We start from the raw sequence: 19,817 nt of genomic DNA on the forward strand, positions 1-19,817 counted from the left end.
GCGTTGATTATGATTATGGCGCCTAGAAGAGCAACTAGAAAAGGTCATGGCCTAGTTTCCCAGTAGATGTTTAAAGCATTTAAAAACGTTCTCAAGACAACCTGAAAACGTCTTGTGGAACGTTTCGTAGCCGTTTATAAAACGTTCCCAAGATGTCTTGCAAGACGTCTTCTAGCCGTTTTTAAGACGTCTACCAGATGTTTTGCAAAACGTCTGATATCCCAAACTTGGTGGTGGATTAGACGGTCCTAAGGGCGGCTACAAGACATTTGAAGCCATCCGACAAAGTTTTGGCAAGATGTCTTAAATAAGTCCTTGATATCCTACCAAGACGTCCTGTGGACGCCTTGTTCAAAACGTCTTGAGGCCGTCTTGCTCAGAACGTCTTGAGGCCGTCTTGCTCATAACGTCCTGAGGATGCCTTGTTCATGACGTCCTGAGGAAGCCTTGTGCAGGACACCTTGAGGACGTCTCGTTCAAGACGTCTTTAGGAAGTCGTGTGCATGACGTGCTGAGGAAGTTTAGTTCAAGACACCTTCTAGACGTCTTGAAAGTTATCTTATGAATGTCTGAGGACGTTTTGCTGATTTTGTCAAGACGTCTTGAAGACGCCTTATAGACTAATGTGTTCAGTGGGTTAGCTCTTCATCTGGTTGTCACTCCACTACATTCTCAAACTGACACGTGTATTTGTTTATCTTTTACCGGTGACCGGCTAACAAATGTTAAACGTTATCGCTCGGCGCAGGACGCGCCTGCATGTATGGGAAATTTCTCGAGCGTTATCGATGCGGAAACGCGTCGGCTTTTATACATGAGTCATCGAAGGTTCCACAGTAATCCCTGGTGCGCGCGTGTCTTCCAGAAAGTACCAGATAATTCGCGTCATTCATACAATCAGATTACATCAGTGTCGGTGACAACAGACAACGAATAAATTAAAGCATCGAAAACGTTCGAGAAACTTCCGATACATGCAGGCGCGTCCTGCGCCGAGCGATAACGTTTAGCATTTGTTAGCCGGTGAAAAGTGGTCACTGGTGAAGGATAAATAAGTACACGTGTCAGTACGCGGGCACTAGAGATTACTCAGGAACCTTCGATGACTCATGTATAAAAGCCGAGCCGCTGATCAGATTTCGACAATCACCGACTGTGTTGGCCGCTATCGTTGTGCTACGAGTGCAACTTGCTTTTGTGGGCACAGGTTCGCCCAAGTCCATTTCGTCATTCACAGTTTTGCGACTGTTTCCTTCGCCGTCACTGCTAGTGACAATATGGACCATAGCGAAGTTCCGCCCTTGCCTTTACGGCGACCCGTTCGACGTGGTTACAGACCACTGTTCGTTACGTTGGCTCCCCTCTTTGAAAGATCCATCCGGTCGGGTCACTCGCTTGACACACCGGCTTCAGAAATACGACCTTCGCGTCCTTTACAACTCTCCACGCAGGCATTCTGATGCAGACGCTCTGTCCCACTCTCCTCTCCCATCTGGCGCCGTGTTCCCATCGGTGTCCCTCTGCGATGCGTCTTCAATCGCTGTCACCAACATGCCCTTGGAGCAACTGAAGGATCACTAGATCGCTTCCCTTATGTACAGACGTGAGCAGCCTTGTCTACAACGCGGTAACGATGGCTTCCGGGGCCTCCAAAGCCATCCAGCGATGTCTCAGGGTAGTTGCTGCGCCGTTCCCGCGTTCTAGACAAGGCTGCTCACGTCTGTAATCGTTGCACGAACCAATGTCGCCTGCCGTCACTCGAGAAATGCACCATCAATTGTGCATCATTCCATTCTGCGCGACGGTTTGCTCTACCAAAGCAACTATCTCTCCAACGGACGCGAATGGCTCTCTGTTATTCCGCGCCATTTATGCTCAGACATGTGCGTCTCCTACCACGCTGACTCACAGTGCGCACATGCCGCAGTGTTGAAGACCCGCCTCCGACACTATTGGCAGGGAATGTACCACTACGTCCTCCGCTACGTCCGTTCTTGCGTCGTTTTCCAGCACCGCAAGAATCCCGCTTCCGTTTCCACACTCCTTTACATCCGCTGCCTTGTCCTGCACGCACCTTCGTCCGCGTTGATTTTTATGGATCCTCTCCCTCCCCCCTCCTCTCTCTATCTCATCTTTCTATTCCCTCTTTGCCGTCCCCCAGAGTAGGGTAGCCAACCAGACGCATTTCTGGTTAACACCCCTGCCTTCTCTTTCTCTCCTCCTCCTCCTCCTCCCTTCCCATCACTCCTGGCAACCGATAGATAATTGTTGCCATCGATCGCCTCACGCAATACGCAGACTTCACCATTGCTATCTGTATCGGCTAGTGACGTTGCCTCTCATTTCGCGCCACTTCATTCTATGGCACGGCGCACCACGTGAGCCGTTTAGCCATGATGACCTATATCGCTGTCGGACATCGTCGAAGCAATTCTAGAGGAATGCAACGTCGTTCACCAGACAACGGCCTACGTACCACCTCAAACTAGAACCGCTAGATAGTATGACACAACGATTTAACCGAACATTGAGCGATATGCTGGCAATGTACGTCACTTCTGATCACTCCGACTGGGTCCGTGTCCTTGCCTTTGTGACGCACGCCCATAATACTGCTATAGATGGCTTGCACTGACGTCATTGTAGCCGCCATGTTGGTGCACTGACACGATGATAAGCTGGGTATGTAACGTCACGTGAAATCTTTCAATAAAATAGATTGGAGGGAAGTGCTCGTAGTCGGCTTGTTGGTGCCCCGACACGGCGATAAGGTGGGTGCCTGACGTCACGTGAAAGCTATCAATTGACCCTTTTCCCGGCGCTCCCATGGGCGCTGCCATGTTTAATCACGTGGTCACGCGTACATTGCTTACCATGAGCTGCCTCCGTTGCCTTCGTGTTTACAATGCAAGCGCGTCACGCCGGTGCGGCGCAGCAAACCTCCGTTTCGGTGACGGTGTGGTGACTGTGTGGACGACACGAAGCTTTGGCCACATCTTTAGAGGGCATGTAAATGCTTTCAGAACTCATTACGCCTTGTCCAAGCGGCACGAGCAGCGTATACGGTGCGTGCACCATACTCGGGGCTACAAATGTATTCCAAGCTGCCCAAAATTTCCGCTTATGAAATAAATCGGGATCAGTGTGCTGCTCTATTTGGCAAACATTTGGCAACTTTATCATGTTTCTGACTCAGTAAAGTTCCTCGGTTCCTCGGTGCGGCCACTATCTGATTGTTTATTTTCAGCCTAATCGCTCGCGGGTGTGCTCTGCTGCGATAGATTTGTTCTTGCTGCGCACAAAACTTGGAATACAAATGTTGTGCACTTTGCGATAGCTTGTAGGAAAGACGTATTATCGCTAGACCCTCGCTTATTCTTTGAACTGTTACCAAACGTTCAGCTTCCAACAATCGTGCCTTGTCGGTGTAGTCGCCGTCACTCAGCATCGGCACATTGATTCAAGTGAGCGCCCATTCACTTATTACTGATACGTTGGCGATAGGGTGGGCGTACGTTTGCGTGCGAGTAGGGGTAGATGTGTGTAGATAACGCGCGAGAAACTTACTATGCCAGTAAGTGGCGCTACTTCCTTTTGTAACGAGCGGTACTCACTCTTAAGCGCCGACGTTTCAGAGTTGGTCCTTTCTTTGGAGGTTAGCTATACAGCGCTGGCGGATGAATTATCTTTCTTTATCCTCGAGGAAAGCCGTGCATCGCGAAGGGCCGGCAACACAGGCAGTTTTCTTAAATTTCTGTGCGCAAACAAACAGGGACGAAGAAAAGGAGCGCTCGTCCTTGTGTCTCCTTTTCTTCGTCCCTGTTTGTTTGCGCACAGAAATTTAAGAAAATGAATCTGTTCCAACTAGGTCGACTCGCAGTTATGCTTCAACACAGGCAGTCCTTATGTAGCAGCGGCGACACAGGTTGATTCCGCTCTTTATATGTTATATATTCGCATTCTTTATATGCGAATCACTATTTTTGCAGCTAACTACCGCACACGGCTTCTCTTTATCGTTACACATTTTGCAGCATGAATTGGGCACAGTGCATTAGCAAACACCCAGTTGCATTTCCGTAAGCTAATCGCACACTAGCAGGGCAGAAGCAGTACTGGTCTCGTATTCGTGCGCATTCTCTGAGGCAACTTATGATGCGCCTCCGAAAGCGCCATCTCGTTCCTCTAGAGCAAACTACTTCGCGAAAAGGGTCAATACAGACCTCGACGGTATTATCTCCTTACTTTTCGCTATATTTACACGAGCCCTCCTGCACGCTGAACACCATACTTCCTTGCCACCGTGATGTGAGTCGACGACAGTTTGCAAAGCTGCTAAACGCGCTGAAGCGTGCCGCCAGATTGCCCGGTCCCTTACCACTGCTGATCAGCAGCGACAAAAACCCTACCGAGACGTCTCGAAGCCTTCAGCGTCGTATACTCCCGACTGACTTGTGTGGCTCTGAATTCATTCAGCTAGCCCCACTCAGTCGACGAAACCTGTTTCGAAGTACCACGGTCCGTACCGTGTGGTCAAGCAAACATCGCCCGTGAACTACGTCGTCGAGCCGCTTGAGCCTTCTGGTCGACGACGTTGAAAGCGTGAGATTGTGCATATAGACCAGCTAAAATCCTTACTATGACTCTGCAGTCGTGCTCTGCGCATAAGTCGCCAGGATGGTTCTTTTCCGGGGGTACATGTCATGAAGACCTGTACTGTACTCGCTGAAGCAGTGTGTGCTTGCTCATGCAGGAAGACGACGATTCAGCAGTGGAAGCTTTGCGTTGGTTCCGCCATTACTGGTTAACTTGCTACGTCTGTCTTTAGTAGTAGAGTGCTTATACCAAACCCTCCATTATATTATGAAAATTTGGAGGACGATTAAGCTTCGCCTTTAAGAGAGGAACACGATAGCATTCAAAGATCCCTGACTGCTTCTCACGCTTCCCGGCAACCGCAGCTTTCTTTTTTTTCCCTCCACCTTCGCGCTCCGTCGTTGCGTGTAGGCTCCCTATCGCTGCGCGGAGGCGAGCGTCATCTAGATGGTGTTGCACGGAACCGAGCGGGCCGCGCCGCTTTATGAATGGTAGAAACGCTGGAAAAGGGGTTTGTGTTTGAGTTTCTGCATAACAGAATTATGTGTTCAAAGGGGCTGGTTGGTTCATCATTAAAAAAATACAGAAACAGCGCGACACAGGACAGCGGACCTGTCCTGTGCTACGTGTCCTTTGTCGCGCTGTTTCAGAATTATGTGTTCTTGTACATTCAAATTACAGTCCGACGCTATCACGTCTGTAGGTTGTGGTTTAAGTGGTACTTTATCATTTTCTGACGCATTTTACTTTGAGAAAGTCAATTAGTGCACTATCGCCTCTGCGCCACGCGGAGGGCTTGCGTGGTTGTTGTTCAGACTGATGTTTCGACAACCGATGGTCTGCGCCGACACCGAATATCTTGCGACACGGGGCCCTTAACGCTGTCGCGTTAAAACTTTCCTCATGCTTTTCTTGGCTTCATTATCTGCTGTCTTCTTATGGTCTCGGGCCGTAGCGATTACGCGTGAACTAGCGGCACGACCAATTAACCACTCAGCCACGGCGCACATGGATCGCGGCGAGGTACGAAGATACTTCGGTCAAAGACGCAACTGCGTTGAAAACTTCATGTTGGATCGTGTTTTATTGCGATATCAATTAAATGGACACTCCAAGCGCATTTCTGCCGTCGCCGTGATGTTCCGTATAAGTCCAAACACGATAACATCGTCGCTGCGCGCCGTATGCACTATGTGCGAGTGAAAGCACGCGAGGGGAGCCGACTGTCGCGGCTTAATCTGGCGAGCGCGAGGGAGGAAAGCGGAGAGCAAACGCGCAGTCTTCCGTCGCGCGGAAGGCCGTGGGGGGATGAGGGAGGGTGTGGGGCGGTGTTCTGCTTGGGCAGCAACTCAGTATTTTGCGAACGGGCGCTCGGGGAACTGACGATGGCGGCTCAATCTCACGCGCGATGAGGAAAGTGGGAAGACAGCGCGGGAGGGAGGGTGGCGGCTTCTACTCCGCCAGAAACTACGTGCCTTGCCCGGCCGTACGCAGTCGCACTCGCCGCATCTTGAAAGCGATCTCCAGACGGCTCATTCTCTCCGCTCAGTTGGCGTTGAAGCGAGACAGCACGAAGGTCATTTCGCTCGCTGCTGTTTCTGCGCTTGCTCACGCCATCGTTTTGACAGCGATTGTCCGCGATCATCGAGTGCCATGTGTTCATGTTGGCCTGTGCGCGCAGACACCATGCTTGTTAATTCAGTTCGTAAGCGAATGTTTCCAAGTTTATACGGCCGGTAAAACGACTATCCTTACTTGGTATGGCTGTCTACGAATTTCCTATCGCAATCGATGCTCCGCCTTTCAGGCGAAACTGCGACTTTTATTCTTCACGCGAACAGATGATGACAGGCTGAAATGAAAGCTATGCGTCCATACCACTACATCTTCTGGCGATTTGGAGGCTTCCGTCTAGTTTTTTTCAAACGGCCCGGTTTTGTGTTGAAAAACGAGGAGTCGTTTCGGTAGCTTGCATTGGTTCCCATTGTTTAAACTTTACACCTCAGGGGAACAGAATTTGAAGGCCGGATGTTAATACTGCTACATTCGTGACGTGCGGTACGGCTCCTAGAACGTACCTTTTAAAGTACTTTGTGGAATTTGCGCCTACACGAAGTTTTATAACCGAAAAATGATACCGTCTCATTGAAAAGGGGGGAGCTTCCAGCAGTGGCCGCTAGGAGCGCCGATTGTACAGGGTCCCAGAAAGCTGGATTTTCTCACAAAAATCGAAATTTTTGATAGCGAAAAGAAAAAAGACAAAAAGCACCTCAATTACGCTCGCCGGGAGTGACGCCCGACTCAAAACGCGTCTCCTCGGCATGACCTTCGAGATTCTGTGCAGTCCGCGGCGTGCTGAAACATCTCGTAGGCGATGTGCTGGAACTTACGTTAGAAGCGCTAACCAGCAGGTGCACGCGTCGTCTGCTTAGGTGCCATTTAAATGGTGCTAATAAGAAAATTAGACCACTACCAGCCCTGAAGCTTTGCAAGCTTACTTCAGTAGTATATTGCTCATTTATTAATTGAGCCAAAATTAAATTTGTCGCAGTAGGCCCCTTAAGAGTCTTAACGATTTTTTCCAGCTTCAGTCGTCCTAATTACTCGACATAATTGTGATGTTTTTTTTTTCTACTTACACACACAGTAGACCTACCCGGCGCTCCCTTTAGGACTGCTCCAATTGCTGTGGCTGCAATCGCTAATATAAGACCTTCCATGCAGCTGATAAAAAAGATACTATTTCAGTATTTTACTCCGGGACCCATTTCTGTATACTAGTCTACAATGTTGCGTTATACGTGAAAAAATACAAACAGTGCCACTACTGCTGCCACAAACTTTCTGTAAATCTCGGAAGGTCTGCGCTATGCCTTAAGGCGACTTGGCTGCAGAAGCCATTATGGCTCAATGGCCTGCATGTACGTGCTCACGGATTGAAACGCGACAGGCAAATTTTGGGTAGAACATTCCTGTGCATTTGTTCGAGAGTACCATGCCATGTTGCTTCGAATCTGGTCACGAAAGGTGACGCGGACTCTGATCTAAGCGTACGAGTCGTGATTTCGCCGATGTCACACAAACTACCGACGGTGGAAACAAAAGAATGCGCATTGGTTAGGCCTAAATTGTGGCGTTTCAATCCGTGAGCACTGTACATTTCAAAATATATCATGTGCAATTACAAGTAAATTGCCGCGCAGTCAGTGTGCATGACGACACACGCTTGCTCCTCAAAGGGTGGTGACCAAGAAGCAGACACAAGACACCTGGTCATGTTTCTCAGACATTTAATGCCTCACAAAAGAGTGGGAAGGGGGGGTTAAAGTGGCTGGTGATGCAATACATGGGGGATAGGTCGTTTCCCACATATACTGAAGTATAATACATGCTGTTCCTTCCATGTGTGTATATAGAGCGATTTATTTATAGTATTTATATTCATAGACAAAAATTAATGTCCACACCAGGTAGTCTCGCAACCTTTTTTTTTTTCTTTCGAGAAACAACTTGTGCTTGGTAGCGGCTTTTTTTTCTTTTAAGTCAAAAGTAAAGACATACACACAGGACTTGATCCCCGTACCATTCAGGGACCGATCAGGCAAGAATCTACAGCTCCATGACGCATTCTATCTCGCTTTTCTTTGGCCGAAACAAACCTAAGCACACTAAACACGTTCCGGACCATGATCCTCCAGCTCTTGGCCGTCACAACTCTTGGTCCGCACGCTGGCAACAGAGACGGTGTCACTTCCAACCTCACACATATCTCCTGCGTCCAAACACTCGGTGTATCCTTCAATCTTTTTTTTTTTTTAACCCCGCTAGTTTTGAGGATTGTGCCAGGCAGAGAGCAGTCTTGCCTTGGCAACGGAGGCATCCTGAGTTTCGAAGGCAAGAAAAGGTACATATTGAAGTCAAACTCTCTCTCCAAGAGCAAAAAAGTGCCCCACTCCAAGCGCTTGAAGTGGGACTGAAAGGCCAAGCATCCGTCACACTGCGGAAAAAGGCTTTTTTTTTTCTTTTGTCACTGACGTCACAAAACGAACCAACAGAAAAATAGACATGGTCAAAGAACGAACAGCGTCTACACACTTGCTAAGGCGACTCGCTTTCCAGACCGGAACAATGGAGGCGGCAAAACACGGCCAACCAATCCAGTCAGCCCGGAATAAAACAGCCCATAGTGGCGGTTTGTCTCCAAGGTGTGGGGGGGAGAGAGAAGGTAAATGAAAAACAAAGCTTAGCCTAACGAGCCTACAACAACAAAAATAGTCCATGAAGGCAACAAAAGAATACAGTGTGGGAGAGGCATAAGGTGGACAACGGCAGCCGCTGAGAAAAAAATTAGGGAACTGGGGGATCAAACGGGGAAGGGGATTCCCTAGTACGTCCTAGTGACGAATCTCACATCGACGACCCAGTGACTCCTTTATCAGCATCCATCTTAGTGGACTCGCATTACAGCTGTCTCTGCCCGAAGCATGTCCCGGCATCCGGTCTCAAGCAGTGACACCCGGCGGTACTGCAAAGGCCAGACGAGAACAGCTTGCAAAACACGCCTCGCCTGTAGATGACGTCATCGCAATGCTACACGAGGCCTTCTATCTCTGCTGTCTATCTCTGCAACTTCCCCATCTCCCATCAAACTCGGGCTCCTGTATGTCACAACGGCACGCACACAATTTGTGGACCTTTCCTTCTCCGTATTTCTTTCTCTCGCTTTTTTTTTTTTCATTTCATCGCACCCAAGGAGGGCATCCTCTCCACTGATCTCTTCATCGTCATCAACACCCTCAAACATCATCTTCAACTTACACAAAGCAAGAGGAGAAGGCAAAATGGAAGGTTGAGAGAGAAAAAAATCATGAACGAAGCTTCATTCACATCAACGTTTAAGAGACAAAGATAGATATGAGACATCAGAGAAAAACTGGATAGACAGTCAATAAAAGGAAGAAACGGCAACAACAACAATAACAAAAACCAAGAGAGAGAAACAAAAACAAACATGGGTTTGCACTTTGTTGAAGTCCTTAGTAAAAAATTGTCCTAAGCTTTGTCTTTTTTGTCGTCACTGTTTGCGTGCGTGTTTTGTATGTGTGTGTGTCGTGTGTGCACTTGTGTCCCGTGGTCGAACCGGCACCAGCACTGGCTTCTTCCATGTTGATATCCCGGAGGGTCTCGAAGATCACGACCTTCCTTGTCGCCTTTAGCTTTTTCTTCCTTTTCTTTTTCCTTGTTTGCAGCTTCCTTCAAAGTGTGTAACTTGTGCGTCCACAGAAACACTTTCACATTTAACACAGTCTTCACTTGTCTTCTGGCTCAGTGGCTTCTCCCAAGCTGTGTCATGCTGCTTTGGTAAGATGCACGTCGGTCGTTCCTGGCTCCAAAGACTTTCACAACAGCTTCACCCTGATCTGTTCGAAGAAAAAGGAGAAAAACAAAGGCTTAGCACACAGAACAGCTATCACTTCGCTTAACAGTGACATTTAAGTGCACAGAGATCTAACTTGACAGGAAACTGGGAACCACCATCGCAAATCAGTACGCGAAACACGTGAGGGTAAAACAGCCTTGGTGAACATTTACCAAGTGCTTGGAAGCGTTATATTTAGAAGATCTACTTAGCTTTGCGATTGCACTATTCAAATTCATGTGAACGCATAAATGGTCTCGTGAATTTCGGTAAGTAAAATCACGCCAACTGCCGGTAACAAACTGTGATTTAACGAAATTGGCGAGAAAGAATGAAGGAACTGAAAACCAAACTTTTACGTACAACACGTAACATAACGCCATTTAGTAAAATGCGTCGTTTAGAGTCCCTATAACTGATAAACATGTACTAGTTAACAGCTTACATCATCATCATCATTTATTAGATCCTTGAAGGCCCCTTGATGGGCATTACATAAGTGGGGGGGGGGGGGGGGGGGAGTTACAGCAGCAAAAAAAAAAAAAAAGCAGAAAGCGTGATCAGCGTAAAGCGAAACAATTCTTATGTGAAATTCTCAGGCGAATTTTGTAAGAAAAAAATAGTCATGGCTTAGCGGCGTATAGTTTGAAGCTGTGTATATCCACGGCCGCTGGAAGAAACAAAAAGTGATCACTGCTCTGCTTTATATTCCCGAATGTACACGCTTAAAAAATTGCGATGAATATAACGCGGAGTTACGTTGTAAACTTCGGGCTCATTTTTCTTTTTCGTCTCGTTTGCATCAATCTTTTAAATACATTAACGAAGCAAAATCAAACATTCACTCTACAGTAAGCACTGATCTAACTTTCTCTTTTGAACACAATTAAGGTTAATATAAATTGACGGTTGCCGCGCAAGGTCATTTCTCTGCTCTCGTGTATTTAGAGCCCCGTTTTATTTAGCTCACTCGCCACACGTCATGCCTCGAAGTGACGGTGGTCCGGAGCAGACCACACCGTCAATTGCAATATATATGTGGGGTCACTATGAAGCCTACTTGGTATGCAACAGCTGATAATCAGCATCCCTGAGAGACGAGCCCTTCAAAGCTTTACATAATTAGCGTATACCTTAAAGGTCAGTTTGTTTTTAACGCCTTCCGCACAAACAATAAAGGGTATGGACGTACATATGACCTCCTGCATGGGCCAGTACCTTGCCTGCAGCACGAAAAAAAAAAAAAAAAATCTGCGTGCGACGTTTTGCGATGCAGCTCAAGAAAGAGCGAGCGACGAACTGCGACAACAAGTGCCGATAAATGCGTGATGTTACACGTCATCTGCGCCGTTGCTTGGCCGCGAAACAGCATCTGTGCTAGATTTTCATGACCCGAAGCAGCACTCAAGATATGCGAGATGCCATTGTGGACAGCTCTGATTAATAATAATGATAATAATATGTAATCTGCGGCTGTTTCAAGGTCCACCTAGGGCTAACGTAGACTAGCGTTCTAGCATCTTGCCCCCAAGGGAATGCGGCCGCCAAGGTGTCGGGACTCGAACCTGCGACCTTGCACTCAGCAGTAATCGGGCAGATTGAAGCTGGCCAGGGAACACAGGTACAACGAACGCCTCTATAACGAAATGTCCCGGTTATATCGTGAGCTGTGCAGCGCGCGACCTTTACAACGAAGTGACCTGTAGAAGAATTATTTCGGAATCGCCAAGCGCCTCCGTTATAAAGGCGTTCGACTGTATATACAGCGACGCCGAAACAGCTAGGACTGCGGATCCCCATGCCGAGTCGCTTTGGGCCCATTATCGCCACTCGTTAAAAACCCGCTGGATCGGCCGTTCGAGAGCTCCTTGTGGCGTGTGTCTTTCCTTTGCAAAAGCCTACCCTCGCCTTGGCCAAGGGCGTCCGTGCTTTCTTGACCTTCTCGGCTCGCGCTTGATCGCTCTTTCGTGCGCCGGCCTGTCAAGCTTCGAGGTCTTACGCGCGAAGCCGTTCGTCCCCGCCGCCGAAGGCTTTGCGTAACCGGCGCAGAATACGAAACTGAGCGGCGGTGGTCGAAGAGATAAGTAGGCCTCCGCGAGAAACGCGCGCAGCAAGCGAGTGCAGCCCTTTGGCGCACAATCGCAGCCACAGTGGCGGCGGCAATTTTCCAAAGCTACGACGGCGTTTTCTGGCGCCACAGAGGTTACTGCACCAATTACTAGGGCGAGCGTCCACCCAACAGGCAGACAGCTTGAAGTCTACTCTTCTCCGCGCTGTCTTTCTCGCGCTGTATCTACAGTCATGAGCCAACAACAAGCCCATCTTTCCACCCTTTCAGAATACAGACAGGAGCGACGGAATTTAGCCTTTATTGTGGAAAAACATCGACGCGAGGCCATTTTCAAATGGCTCTATTCTTGACCTTTGGCCTCATCCAGGATACACTACAACAACAGTGCGGGCGATGGTATACAACTTTCACGACACAGGACTAACCTTAAGACTTATGCTGCTGTGTTGACCATTTTTCATTCCCCGAATTTCCGCAGTGCAGAGTAACAGATTACAGCACGCAAGATCGGGCCAACCTCCCTTCTTGCTACATATAAAGTCTGCTGCTGCTTACTAGAGGCGACACTGACGCTAGTGTCCAAGAGAGCTTGCATGCATGGCTAAGTTTAGCCAGCACGGGAACAATGATGGGCTGAGTTTATAGATTTGCCTGAACTACGGCCTTCTGGCTTTAACCAGTTTGCGAGTAATTTTACGATTGATTATTTTCAACAGAACAGCGTTATAGATGCAACCGATTTGCAGTGATTATGCATGTCCACAGGGACTAATTGCTTAGCTATGATTTATAGGAAACTTGGAAAGATGGCGTGACATACCGGCTGTCTTAACTAAGCGTCGCCAACAAAGACAAGAAGAAGGGGGGGGGGGGGGGGGGCACGTTTTCGTCAGCCATGTCCAATCGTTTGCTGTGCTCGCAAAGTCGAACATAAAGCAGCCTTACTTCATTCATGTTTGAAGATGGCCTCACAGCAATCCGTTTCAACCCCTACGGTGGCAACTTATACCGCTGTCGACAGCAAGTATATTCAGCTGAATTGAACGGCTCAGCTTTTACATACCGAATAATCTAGTCACTGTAGAGGCATATATATCAACAGACGAATTGCAGTGAAGTTCCGTCGTAAAGAAGGGAGCATATTGTGGTGCAATCATTTCAGGTTAAAGATCAAGGAATTAAACGTAGGTTTGCTGATAATTCCTCGTCCGTAGGACTCTTAGATGGTCACCTATGCCGAAACACCTTTCCCAGAAACACCAGGTCATAAACTTTAAAAAAAAAAAAAAGAGAGAGAGAGAGAGAGAGAGAGCAAACAGAGGCATAAAAGCACGAAATCCTCTAGCCATCACCTTGGCCGCTCGACGCCACCTACAACGTGCCGAAGCGTAGTAGGACACGTCCGAGCTTCGCTGCAAAATATTGAGGACCGACCGATAGATCTCCTTTATTGTGGCCCAGATCTAAACGCTGCATTATTCGTGAACACACACACACAGGGTGGGGGCAGGTGACAATACCCGCGCCCAAAATGGCGACGGAGAAATGAAAGGGGAGAAGAGCAGGCAGTAAAGAAGGGACGACCACACATCCGTTCGAAGACTCCACGTCGTATGTACGCATATTCCCAAGCCGCTGCAGCAGCAGTAGGAGCGTGCAGCGCCGCTATTACGGGCGCACGTACCGGTTTTATTGTTACGGCGTGTCCGGCCGCTTTGCCGGCGCTCATTAAGTCGTAACCGCTCGGCCGAGCCGGCTCGGAAAGATGGAGCGCGTCCGACGCGCGCTATTCTTTCCCGCCATGGCCGGCACACGCACGATAGCAGCACGCTCTTCTAGCTTGATGGCAGTTCTTTTTACCTTTACAGCCCCCCCCCCCCCCCCCCCCCTCACTACACGCACGCACGCAGGCACGAGAGATGACGCGACGGGCCCCTAACTATATATACACAGCCCGCGTTACGGAGGCTGGCGCGTTTCGCTCGCTTTCTCGCCTCAGTTCGCGCAGTGGCGCGTGTGTTCGTTTTGCCGCGTGTGCTGCGCACAAGAGGGACACGCGTATAAGCGTGGTCCCCGCTTGCCGAGAGAGAGAGAAACAAAAAGAGGGAAGAAGAGACAGCAAAGGCCGCCGCCACTAGCGAAGTGCGCGCATACAATATGCTCAAGGGCTGCGAAATCTGTAACAGCTGACCATCCGTCACTGTTCGTTTTTCCATCAAATAAATAAATAAATAATATACGACGCACTGTTTTAATATTCCCAGATATCACGATCACCCGTTACAGCGGTAGATACTGCATGAACCCGCCCATTGCCTGCGTTCTATTTACATAGTAAGGTAAAAGATTGGGCCAGTCGGTTTTGCATCACGAGGTTATAGCAGCACGAACTAAAACATGTGCACAAAGAAAGAGACGAGTGCAAGCGCTAACTTCCAACTATCGGCTTTGTTCATTGGCGGCATTTATATGTATACGAGTATACAAGGGAAAGAAAATTCGGAAAACAATACAGAAAACAAAAACCACGATACCATTTAGGTGCGCATGCCTCTTGCTTTCTAAGACATTCTTTCAGACATCACGGTAATGATGTAGTACATCCTATGTATTTTGTATTATCACCATCATAGTAGTAAGTGGTTCTTGAGGAAAGGGAAAGGTTTACGCTATCTTCTGCAGCCCTTGAGGGAGCACGGCTCAGCGCCAATCACCATCATACAGGCAGCCAAGCGCCGTGGGAAGCCAGCGCCGTACCCTTTCCCTGCCGAGAATTTCCGCGCGCGCTCAGTACGCGATTGTGACACTAGATGGCGACACATCTCAAGGCGGCGGCGCACCGGGACCGATTTCTTCCAAGCAGAAAGGCCCTCGAGAGGAGCAAACATTCAGGCCAAGCCCGAGACGAATCGGCGCGTCAACCGGCGTAAGGAAACAAGCCGAGTGAAATCGATTCCAACCAAATGTATCATGTCGCGCCCAGGCGTCAAGAAGAAAACATCCATCGCAGAAGCCTTTAAGATTGGCTCCGCTGGAAAGGTGCCGACTTTCGCTGCGAGAAGCGCCGAAGGGACAGGATTGGAAGACCGAAAACCAGCGACTGGTACACTTTGGTCTGCGCTAACGCTGCCTACAGAGACTATTAGAATATTATTATTATTTAAACCAGAACTCGGCCTGCTGACACATCTGCTCCGAAGCTAATCACAGTTTAAATGGCAGGTGTTGCTTAAAACACGCAATTAAGAGGAAGCTATCCACCCTCTTTCAAGTTACTTTCGAAATGCATAATTGCCGTCTCTCTCTCGTTACGTTAACCACCGAAACGATCTGAACGCAGGAATGGTAAACGTTGCCGAGAGAGGAGGATTGGGTTTAAGCCGGGAAAGACGAGAAAGCTAAGGACGGGCGATGACGACGCACATAAGTTTCCGCAGCAGCCACAAGTGACACCATTAAATTCCATGACACCTGCTCGTTCCAAGTGAACTGTTTGTGAACAACAACAATAATGAAAAATTATAAAGATAACTTATCTCCGCGTAGGAGGGCCTGAAATTGGAGCAAATACATTCAAATCCCCGGGGAAGCGCTTTCTCAATCTGAACCGGTTTGATTATAGCGAGGCCGGATGTCACCAAGCGAGATAGTGTGGTCGAGGTTTCATTTATGGAGCATAGCCAACGCATAGACATTGTTGTCATCAACCAACGGGGAAAATTGAACAAACATTTGGGAAAGGGCGGGTTTTTTCGACAATGGCTCGGTCATGTAACAATCATAAGGTTAACCTTCACACATATGTTAGACCAATAAAAATATATACATTTTCTTGCTATAAGATTATTGTGCTTGAAACGCGAACGGTTCTTCTTTCGAAGAAAGACGATAGCTAACGGGTTGCGCTTCAAAGCAGAAACTGTTTATTCGTAACATCCTAGAAAAAAAGAGCGATGAGGTTTCGAAACACAAGCCGCATTCAGCTCAGCGCCATTAAGTCGGAAGGCCTGAAGCGCTGGCTGGGTAAACATGTGTCCATGTCTTAAAGCGAAAGCGAAGCTATAAGACATGGAAAGAGCACGCGATAACTTCCCTGACCTTGGCTACTGCTGCTGCTGTCTTGCTGGATAGCTCACACACAGGACAGCAGTCGTCTATATCAGCAATCGGCTTATATGTACCCCCATCTGTGTAACACCTACAAATGTGCCGGCGGCCGATTCTTTTCTCTACAGGATAAATAAATACATAATAAATAAAACAAAAAGAAAGAGCGAATAGACGAACTAACAAACGGCACCTTGTCCTCAGTGCAGCAAATACATGCCTTCAAGCGCATAATTCCAAGTCAGTAGAAATTGTCTCATACTGAGCAAATACTTAGATATACGGAGGCTAATTCCAAGAACGTGCCTACAACGCCTAACCCAATATGCTGAGAATTCAATGTAAACGGTTTATTGCAACGAATACGTGAAATAAAAACTAGACTGGCGAATGCTCTATGAAGAAACATCTCAAGGCCAACTGCAGGCTAAGAACGTGGACGCTTACATGACTAATATATCACAACAAAATTAACAAGGACTTACACGAGCCCAGACACACACGTACATACATAACGGCCTATTCCAATATTCCTTGGAGCCTTACGTATTTAAATTGAATAGGAAAGAATCTGCACTAATTTGTCGCCATCTCGCACATTCTTGGAAACTAAATGGACCTTCATTCATCGCAATACTCTGCACTTGCAAGCAGCTGGCAAAAGAACCCTTCCTGGGCAAAGCATGCGAATCAAACTTTCTCGTGGTGTAAAGAGGCACGACACCGTATGAAGAAAAAGAAATATGATCGGACAAGAAATGACCAAAGAAAGTTGTGAACGAGATAGCCCCAGCAACTGGTGGTAAAGCAGACCGTTCGCGAAATTCTGAGAATAATTTGCGGCGTTTTCTCTTTTTTATTGTATAACCGGTCATAACGGAAAGTCTCTTTTATGCGCAGCTTTTACGCGCCACATTTCGCTCTAGTAACTTTTGTAGGAAACTGTCGGCATCATCCAGATAAGCATCGACTCCGCCGCCAACGCGTCACAGCAGCCAGTCCTTTCGTCCCTCGCGAGCAGGCAATGCTTCAATGCGAGACGACATACACACGTCGTAGTATGTCGCCGAATCGTCGTGACGTCTCTCAGAGCGGGCGTCGCCGCGTCGTTTCCGTACACGCCTGCGGAAACCATCGGCGTCAGTTGGCTGGAGGTCACACTGAACTTTCAGCGTACGCGCTTGAGATGAAAACAATCCCGAACGAGGCCGACCCCGGCTTTTCGCCGTACACGCTTCGTCGAACATGCTTGTTCATTCTGGTGCCTCGTGCTTGACATTTACTATACTACTAGACGGGCAAGTAGGCGCGCTCGCAGCCTTCGAAAGCGCGCGCTTCGGTGTCAACAAGTATCAATCTGCAGATTCATCTGAATGCTACCCACTCGGGTCGACCTCATCGCGCCGCCGAAGTGCTTTAAAGGAACGCTCGCCGGTTTCAACACTCCCTTACTTGAGACAGACATGGCCGTGAGACAGATACGCAAATGACGAATTCTCGACGCCCTTAAAAAACAGCTAACATAACGAGTGTAGCCTTCGCCGCTGACTGCGTAATCAGAAACGGGCTCTGCATTGAGCAACTGAAAGAACGCTAAAGAGAAGACCAATTTGAGCTATATAACTAAATTACCCTTCGACAGTACCATAGCGAGATGCTTAGCAGGCCAGAAATGCCACAAAAAGGAAAGACGCCGCCTTGGTTTTCGTACCATGGAGGACGCCGTGACGTCGTTGACTGACGGCGGCTACTCGGGCCTGGTTATTTTTTGTTTACCGCTAATGATGGACTACATTGCATTCTCAAAAAGCCGAAGGCTAAACTTAGCAAGCCTTAAGCCCAAACCGCATTCACGCGATTTTGTGCGCGACGGCGACGAGCGACGGCTTCGAGCGACGAAACGGGCCGTCGCGCGAACAGATCGCTTGGTCTTTTCGCTCAATCGCTCGGTTCTAGAAATCTAGAATTCGTCGCTCGTCGCCCGGGAGTGCTATAAGCGACTAGCCAATAGCGCGAAGCCGGAACTGGATATACATCAGTCAAGTACTACCGATTGTCGCACGGAATGAGCAAACGACTAGATCTTGATACGTGCAAGGATAATAACGTAGTGCAAGACCTTTAGAAATATTTATGCTGCTCTTTACTCTAAAACACATCAACTTAAATTAATAAAGCAAGCGTCACGCCAGTTTCGGCGAGTATTTGCTGCCCTCATACCGGCAACACCGGGGAGACCTCGCTCGAAGTCGTCGCTCGCATGCGGTGCGACTTGTAGGCGACGAGCGACCGCGACAGCCATCTCCATCGCGTCGCTTGTCGCTGTCGCGCGCAAGATCGCGTGAATGCGGTTTATACTTTAAGGATATCAGGGTCACGACGGCATAAATGCGAAAAATATACTTTGAAGTCCGCAACGTCACCTACCGGCGTTGGTGGTTCTGCGCGAAACTGGGAAAATGTACTCATTGTATCTTAAATAATCAACCGATTACTGCGAAATTACCGATAGTATAGCTTTTGAGTCATACTTTATTAGCATAAACTGTTCTAACATTTGTCGTCAGTGACCATTGAATGTTTTTTTGGTGGGATTGACGTTTCAAAGATGCATTGCAGGCAATGACAGGCACCACCGCAGAGCTTGAGTTTTGAACAATTGCGGATTCTTCAGGTGCTTTCAAAGAATGCGGTTGGGATCTGATCCAAATCACCCGCTTACTGAGCATACTGAATCGATATCAGCTATACCATAATGTGGCTGTCAGTTCGAAACCGGCTGGCTACGTATCTCCGACGTAATACTGGCACATTTCCGCACCCAACACCTCAGCTGTTAGTTTGTCTTGTGTCCAAACAATGTAAACAATTGAGGCAAAATAAACTGAAACATTTGCTCCGAACGTTGCATCGGTTTCATGTTATATTACGTAATGCAACAGAGCCCAATTAAAACGCTCTGACGCGTTATCAGGGCTATAACGCAGCTGAAAGCCCGGCACCCCAGGCACAGGCCCACATCCCCAATAACCAACAGCTGCGTTAACCATTTTTCTGCGGTTCTTTAGTACGTACACTGGGCCCGCATGGTTGATTGCTGGTAATGACTTACAGTAGCCTTTTAAGGGTAACAAACTATTCTGCAATAGATTAGAACAGATATGGTATACAGATCCACAGACTATCTTAACGTATTAATGCGTACCGTCTAATTGACTACATCAGTCACTTCTACCCGGCAAATGCGAATGTTCCCTTTAACAGCAGACCGTAATGTACACCCGTGAGTAAAAGTATACGGGCCACAGGTTCCCCGAAACTAAGCGAATTGATTCGTAGTGCAGACGCACAAACCAATTGACGAGTGCACTGGAAAGTTTGCAATGCCAAGTTACATGTAACTCATAGGGAGGGGGGGGGGGGAGGAGGAAAACTGCTTTATCGAGGAATTTTTGATCAGCATCTCCAGGGGAGTACAAATCTTTAGTCAAATGTACCAACGCCGCCTTCAACGCTGCCCATGCCATTCCGCATATCAAGCACTTTTCCTAACATGCGCCACATCCATTCGCTGTCGGAAAAACGTTTACGTATATATATATATATATATATGTTCCCACCCCG

The 19,817-nt window shown here is 48.1% G+C and overlaps 1 protein-coding gene across 5 annotated transcripts in view; it reads right to left on the reverse strand.

Moving 5' to 3' along the window:
• Window positions 1-7,869: 7,869 nt before the first annotated feature.
• Window positions 7,870-19,817, reverse strand: part of LOC119457444 (uncharacterized protein DDB_G0271670-like) — a 158,173-nt gene continuing 146,225 nt past the window's right edge. For all 5 annotated transcript variants that reach the window (XM_037718995.2, XM_037718997.2, XM_049670087.1 and 2 more), the window contains one exon: window positions 7,870-10,016. In XM_037718995.2, the coding sequence (XP_037574923.1) occupies window positions 9,996-10,016 (21 nt within the window). In that variant the 3' untranslated portion in view covers window positions 7,870-9,995. The remainder of the gene's footprint in view (window positions 10,017-19,817) is intronic.

This window comes from Dermacentor silvarum, chromosome 7 (assembly GCF_013339745.2).
Source record: "Dermacentor silvarum isolate Dsil-2018 chromosome 7, BIME_Dsil_1.4, whole genome shotgun sequence".
NCBI lineage: Eukaryota > Metazoa > Arthropoda > Arachnida > Ixodida > Ixodidae > Dermacentor > Dermacentor silvarum.